General features: G+C 40.3%; 1 protein-coding gene across 1 annotated transcript in view; it reads left to right on the plus strand.

The window, feature by feature from the left end:
• The first annotated feature begins 32 nt into the window (after window positions 1-32).
• The window catches only part of LOC104525557 (syntaxin-12), a 12,580-nt gene continuing 4,998 nt past the window's right edge, over window positions 33-7,614 (plus strand). The window contains exons 1-4 of the mRNA XM_010168745.2: window positions 33-222; window positions 2,949-3,060; window positions 4,641-4,740; window positions 6,582-6,719. Coding sequence (XP_010167047.2) covers window positions 33-222; window positions 2,949-3,060; window positions 4,641-4,740; window positions 6,582-6,719 — 540 coding nt within the window. The remainder of the gene's footprint in view (window positions 223-2,948; window positions 3,061-4,640; window positions 4,741-6,581; window positions 6,720-7,614) is intronic.

Genomic DNA, 7,614 nt, shown 5'->3' on the forward strand with positions numbered 1-7,614 from the left:
TGGGCCGAGCGCGCCCGGTCGCTTTGGGTGCGATGTTTGTCTCATCTTTACCGAGCTGTGCTTCCCTCTGCGGAACGGAAACCCTCCCTTGCCCCTGGCCAGAGCCTGGCTTCCCCCTCGCCTTGAGGCGCTTCAGTGGGCGCAGGGACCCAAAGGTTGTCACTCTGCCTTGCGCGGGGCGTCTGGGGGCAGCTGCTGCCGCAGGGGGTTCTGAGGCTGATGGTAACTTACCCATTTCCTCTTAAATCTGCTGGCAGAGTTCCCCAGGGAAGCGTTTGGCTGCCGAGCGGGTTATGGTTTAACTAAATAACAGTTGCAGTTTCTTGGTCATATGGTTGTTGTTAGAGAAAGTTATCGGTATTATAAGCTGATCATTAAAGTCCTAATATTGATCGCTGAAATACTGCTTACTAAATGAGTCACTTCCAAAAGAGTCTTTGAAATAAACCCTTCCTAAGGATACTGCCTTTGCTAAAAAAGACATTATTTGTCCACATACCGCAGCAATTTTTTAGGGGCAAGATCAGTTGAACATGTAAGTTCCTCTGAAAGTTGGTGACTTCTCCAGTTCAATTATACTAAGCTATTAATATTCCTGAAACTGCTTTGCTTTTGCTCAGTCACATTCATTTCCTTTTGGTATAGGCGTGGTTGCCAGTTGAATTGCTTCTAAGTTCACCAATTAATACGAGTAGATGTCTGGAGTTTTTCACTGGGAGCTTACCCTTCCAGGTAGTTCCAAGTAGTTCAGCTTCTCTTTCTCATAGGACAACCTTCCCCTCTCTCGTGACCAGCAGCCATCCTATCTCGGCACGCTGCTGATCTCACGTGAAACAAATAGCCTCGTGGTTTTTATCAAGTGGGTGGGAACACACAGAACATCTGACTTAACATTATGGTGATTAACTTTATTACACATTTTATAAAAGCTTTCCATTCAAGCCCAGGAGGAGCTGAGTTATTGAAGCCTTAAGCCTGCCCTCATTTCTTCTTTGATTCCCCATAGGGAAAACAGCAAGCAGTGAATGCAGCTGACTGTTATTCACTCTTTTTGGGTAACTCTACTGAGTTAGCATTTCACACAAAACGTAAGGAAACTGGTGACCTAAGCTGGCAAAACTGTTGCTTGCAAGACTTGTTACATTACCTAGGCATCTAGAGCAGAAATGGAAATGTTTTAAGTTATCTTATGAGTAAAATGGCCAGTATGTGGAAGGCTTTACAGCCTAAAATTGACAGGGTTTGGAGACTGAAAGCTATTGACTGAGGGGGCTCTCTGTGTTAATGTGTGTACCTGCTATCCAAAGAATAAAGGTAAAGAGCTCCAGCCACTTCCTTTGTCCTCCCAGATGCTTTGCTTTCATTTTGTGGAGACTCAGTGCATTGCTGTTGGCTGAAATAAACTGAGCATAGCAAACAGCTGAACCTGGCTCAGACCAGGACAAAAAGCACATCACCTGGTGTGGAAAGGAGTTGGTGTAAGAATCTTCCCCAGTGGAGAAAAAAATGCATCGCAGAGTATCTGGGCAGCACAGCACAAATGCCATTTGCAAAGTCCTGGGAATCTGCATGCGTGGTCCTTGTGCTGTTTGTCAGTTTAACTTGACTGTGAACTTTTCTGACCTTCCTGTGGCTGACAGAGCTGTGAAATATGTGCAGTCTTGCTTGCTAGAAGCCATGTTCAGCTCAGTGTATAAGGAGTTGCTAAACAACTCCTGGCTGTGTGAGCTAGTAGAAGTCTCGGATTCTCAGGGACAATACTTGAACTGGATGCAAAAGCAAGAGTACTTGCCTAATTACTGATTAAATCACATCGCAGCCTGAGCTGAGCTGCCACTGTTAGAAGCCATTGGACATCACTTTAAAAGAAGTGGCCTTTGTAGGAATCTGATGTTCCTTCAGCAACACATTTAATCAACTGAAGTGGCTCCTTCCAGGCTGAAAGCAGAAATTACACCAGTAGGATGCCCCTGAATTGGAAGTAGCTCTTGTTGAACTTACTGGGTATTTAAACTCCTTACAGGTGCCTGTAGAACTCTAAGTTGCTCCTCCTTGCTCTTGCCTCTCTCCATGTTTAGTGGGATAGCACACAATCAATTGTAGCCAATCAAACACTGTACTGCTGTCGTAAGTGGTGTGCCCAGCATCTTTGGTGATGTTAAAAATTGTGCAGCTGCAGAATAAAGTGGATCAGCTTGTTGATTTGTCAAAAAAAAAAATCTTCTAAGGGGAGAAGGTGGTAATTGCTTTTCAGGTAGGTTACGGTTTGATGTGATTAATTGTGTGGTTGCATCATCACTAGTGCCTACATAAGGAAAATAATGGAAAACAATAGGAGATGGGGAAGAAAGAGGGCTAGCATCTCTTCTTGCTACATCATGATTTCAGATTGGTGCAAGTTCACCATGAAGTGCATCATTGCTATCTGCTGTTCCTGAAAGATTGTTTGTGCCAGTATTGTGAAAGGTTTGGGTCTATCATGAGTAGAAAAAGTTCAGATTTTTATTTTTTTTTAACTGATAGCAACCCTTGGCTTTTTTTTTTTCTTTTTAACAGAGCACTAATAATTTAAGTAACATTAGAATGTGTAAAAGTGGCAACACAGCATAGTACAGTTGTTCTGCAGCAGTGATAGCCTAAAATACAGAAACAGCAAGGCTGGTAGAAACAGCCAGCTGTGTTAGTTTGTCTAAAAAGGTTGAGGAAGAGGAGTGCATGAGCTTTTAGCTCTACAGACTTGTCTTCGGGGTATGTATGCCTCACTATCACTTTCTTATCTGAAAGTTAGTCTGTTAGTCTGAATCATGTCTAAATGGGGAAATTTAAAATACACTTTGCATTGAAAGCAAAGAATATAAGTGTTGTCTTACCACCTTAAGTCAAACATCGAGAAAAATCTTTTGGGGAAAGCTAGAGGAATATGTTCGAGAAGGAATAAAATACATTAGAACTGGTCTTACTGACTTGTCTTGTGATCTCTTTATCTTCAGCTGCTCAAATAAAGAATTTGATGAGCCAGCTGGGAACCAAGCAGGATTCCAGCAAGCTTCAGGAGAACTTGTAAGTATTGAATGAGCTAACGTGTATAGGTTCTCGTTCATTTCTGTCTGTATTCTTGGAGGAACTGGGTTACTTGCTTTGGGGAGGTGCTTTGTTAGATAAATTTAATGCAGTCCTGCAAACCAAAAATGACTAGCTGTGTTATGTAACTTACTGGACAAATTAAGGTATTTCTGCAGGACTCTGGAGAAGCCATTGAAAACTGCTGGATCTGAATGGTTAGAAATGGTACAGTTTATTTTAAAAGGGTAGTAGTACATCAGCCATGCATTAGCTGTACTCTGAGGAGTAGCCATAGTAGCTTCACTTGTGGTTTAAAATAAATGAATGTCATGCTAGGTACCTGGTCCTCACATAACAGCAATAAGGAAGAACAGCAAGGAAGACCCATAACTGGTGAAAATGGAGGTTGTAGTACAGATAGATTTAGGCACTAGAATGATTAGCAGTCCTATATCGCAGCCAAAATGTCACATGTAATTTCAGAAGAATAATATGCCAGCAGGGAACAATATAGAAGACATTTAAACAAGAGTCATTAGAAGACATTTAACAATATAGAAGACATTTAAACAAGCGTAGTCCAAACTGACTCCTAGAGAGACTGAGCAGGGAGTCTGTGCATCTTTTACAAACTTGTAAAGCATAAATAGCAAGTTAGGAGAAGACTATTTTCTGGAGTCATAAAAGAAAACTTGAAAGTAAGTTCTTCCATTATCTGTTCATGTGACTGTACCTTGAATCTCTGACTTTCACTTGAGCATCTTGTATCCACTGAATGCCAAAAAAAATGTTTCTTGTTTTAGTATTTTGTGTCTTCCTGGTTTACAGTATTAGTTCTTGTGCTGCAGAATAAAACTTGTGGCTCTTTTCTCTGTGTAGCACTAGCATTCTTTCTAATAAACTGCATCTTTGATGTACAAGATGATGTCTTTACATTAATTTCAATGTAACTAATGTCTTTCTGTATTGTGGTACTAATGAAAGTGCTACTGCACTAGATCCTTTGCAACAATAGCTTTGAATTGCAATGTTGCTGGAAAACATAAAGGCTCAAGGAAAAGCCTTGCATTTCCCAAAGTAGAAGATGGATCATTCCTGTCTCTGACCATTAATTTTCACAAAAATGGAAGAAATTAATATCTCCAAGTCTCTGTACTTTTATCAAATGTACATTTAACCACTGGATTTGGTGGTTGTCAAGCGAGCAGTAAGTTACCAATTGGTACCACAAGGAATTCACCCTAAAAGAGTGATTATGTTCACTGAATAAAGCTGTTTCTCTCTTCAATTTTGCTCTCGTATGCCATTGGAGAGAAATATCTTTTTTAAAACTGCTGAATTTGACTAATTAACATGGAGCACAGAACTTCTCCAAATCTTTTTTAAAATGTAGTCCAGAGTCAAGTTGATAATAAAAGCTAAAAGTACATCTTTTCCTTTAGGGTGAAAAAAAAAATATCACCATAAAGATGTGTGATCTCAGAACCCATACTTGGTCATTATTTTGGAAACAGAAATGCTCAGAAACTGCTTTTTAGGTAGAAGCATGTGTAACTGCTTTGGGATTTTCATTTCAGACAACAGCTACAGCATTCTGCAAACCGCCTTGCCAAAGAGACCAATGAATATCTAAAGGAGCTGGGGTCTCTACCACTTCCTCTGTCTGCTTCTGAACAGGTAGGCACAGAGAATTTGTTTGGATGTATTTTTAAATTAGTCATTTCATAAAACAGCTTAGAGCACAACCTCGCAAAGCTTGAATTGGCACAGCTGAGGAGACAGGAGGAGTGTTTTGCAATGAAGAATGTTGTTGAAGTAGGGAAACACATTAAACTGGCTACATCCTGGCTCCTTATGTGACACTGGGGAAGCAATGTTTCCCAGGGGCAAATAGGTATAAAACTTACTCAATGAGAATAAGAAGCCCTAAATGTTTCGGTAGAGCTGAGTATGCAATTCTGTTTTTCTGAGTAAACTTCTGAAAAATAATACTGTTTACAAAGTGCCTGGTGATACAAGGCAGTGTTTGAGTATAAGAACTCATAGCAAACTGCATGTCAATAGGAAATGTGATCATGCCAAAAAGCTTTCCCTTGTATGTGATTTATTGGCAGCAGGGGAAAAAGCTGACTCACCTTGCTCATATTTTAATAAAGCAGAGTATAGTGAGGCAATGACTATGACTTTCTTTCTTGCCAAATAGTCCTTTGATTTCCCTCTCCCTATGGGAAAGGGAAGGGACTGTCCCCTGCTGTTGACATTTTCTTGCTCTCCTTCAAATCACTACCACAATACTGACATATCTGCTTTTGTGATACTGCTGTGGATATGGGTCAGCAGATGTTGTCTTAGTCTAATTCTGTATTTAAAGGTTTATATGCCAGTTGTAAGCGTGGCCACGTTTTACCTTTCGTACAGCAAATATTTTTGGGGGGAGCAAAATCCTGTCATATGTGTCTCACTGAATGCAGTGGTGACTTTTGCAGCCTAGTGAAGCCTGTTGGAGCAGTCCAGTCAAAACCTGCAGGAGCTGGCACCAATGTGCTGAGGATCTCCTCTGGTAGAAGGGTTCTTGCTTTCAGATGGAAGCTGCAGTGTGTTGTGAGGCTGCTATAGTGGCTTATTATAGAAAAAAAGAATTGAAAACCTTTATTTCCTTTAAATGGGTGTTGAATTGATACAAACTCGTTGAAGGTTTACAATACTGGAAAGCCTGCAATTTGAGATGGCTGTTGGGAATCTTTTTAATGGAAAACATAAGAACTGGCCATAATATCAAATGTCCTTGGGACAAGCTTTTTCATAACTTCTTGTTTCCCATATCTGGGATGTCACAGCACTTCAAGGAGATGTTCTGTGGAGGCTAAAAATGATACTGTAAAATGAGGATGAAAAGGAATATTACAACTAATGTATTTGCAGAAAAGATAAACTGGAATTGTTATCAGGACTAAGAGTATTCTCTGATCAAATAACAGCAGGCTTGCTGTATGGCATGGCTGGAAGAGACAGCTTCTGAAACTGGGGTAAATGATGATGTCGCCAGTTCTGGAAATGTGGGGCTTTCTGTATTTGTAAGAAAGTTACAGGGGCTGTCTTATCAGAACAAGAGAAAGTTAAGTACTACCAGGTTGGCTAAGTAGAGGAATGGAGGGTAAAGGCATTGTAGGTATCTAAGAGGTATGTAATTAAATGTAGTAGATTACTGGAATGGGATTTGAATAAAAATAATGGTGTAGAAGACCTCTCTACTTTCACCTTAAAGCTAGACTGAAATTAGAGAACCTTATTGCACAAAACTGTTCTGCAGTAGGCATGGTGTAGAGCATTTGGTAAAATGAATTCAAATGTGGTGGGCTTTTTTTCTCTCCAGTGTCCCAGAATGCTGGAACCAAAAGCTTACTTGAATGCCAGCATTCAGTGTTGTTGTGATGATGATGATGATCTTTAGAGAGTCTGACAGTTACATTATCATGAATGGGAATGTCTGAACACTTGTTTTTGTTTCAATTCTCTAGCGCCAACAGAGGCTTCAGAAAGAACGTTTAATGAATGACTTCTCCGCGGCCTTAAATAACTTCCAGGCAATACAGAGGCGAGTGTCAGAGAAAGAAAAAGAGACTGTAGCAAGGGCAAGAGCTGGCTCTCGTATCTCTGTAAGTATTTATGGGAATTTTGTATTGACACAGTGAACTACAAGTCTTTTGACGCATCTTGTACTTGCCTACCAACTTCATAACTGTCTACTGACGCACCACCGAGTGCAGATGAGGTCTGGGTGTGTTAGTTTTGTCATTCCACATATTGTAAGTAGTAGGCACTCACTTCAGTGTGCTGCTTGTCAATCTCAGCAGAGGAGGGGAGGAATCCTGGGAGTTGCAAATGTTGTGGAGGATGCGATGGGGAGTCAAACTATAGTTAATAGCAAAGTATTGCAGGCTGCTCTTTGTTTGACATCAGCCCTAGACTATCAGAGGTCAGTTGGAAGCTTACCACACCTTAAATTACATCTTAAATCTATGTTTCTTTATTTTCTTATTGCTTCTGTCTTGCTAATGTCTCCAGTGTACGTTCAAACCTTCCCCCTGTTACGTTTTGACAAACCCCTGTGGCTACTAAGTATTCATAATAAGAAGGCCAGTGAAATTTTTTTCCCCTTGCCTTGGTGCTTTGTGTTAAGTATGCATTCTTCATTTCTACAAGGGAACACATTTATGAGTTGGCTTATGCTCTAAATTTTTTGCTACATGTTAAGAAAGGAAGTGACAAACAATGATAGCTGATCTGAGTAAACAGACTAGCTGCTTTTGATCTCTCAGTTGCCTCTGATTTGCAGAGACAATCTGAATCTAAACATTAAACCTCAAGATCAATCTAAATCTAATCTTAATTAAGCTAAGTTATATCTGAAAGTTGAAGTGACAGTGGCATTCTCAAAGAACTCTCGTGACAATATATGCCTTTGTCTTTAAAATACTCCTGTTGATTTTGTGTGTGGTCTTGGTAGTCTGCAAGACTAATAACCCATTTATGTCTTCCAGGCTGATGAGC

Source organism: Antrostomus carolinensis, unplaced genomic scaffold, assembly GCF_000700745.2.
Source record: "Antrostomus carolinensis isolate BGI_N321 unplaced genomic scaffold, ASM70074v2 scaffold48175, whole genome shotgun sequence".
In the NCBI taxonomy this organism is placed as follows: Eukaryota; Metazoa; Chordata; class Aves; order Caprimulgiformes; family Caprimulgidae; genus Antrostomus; species Antrostomus carolinensis.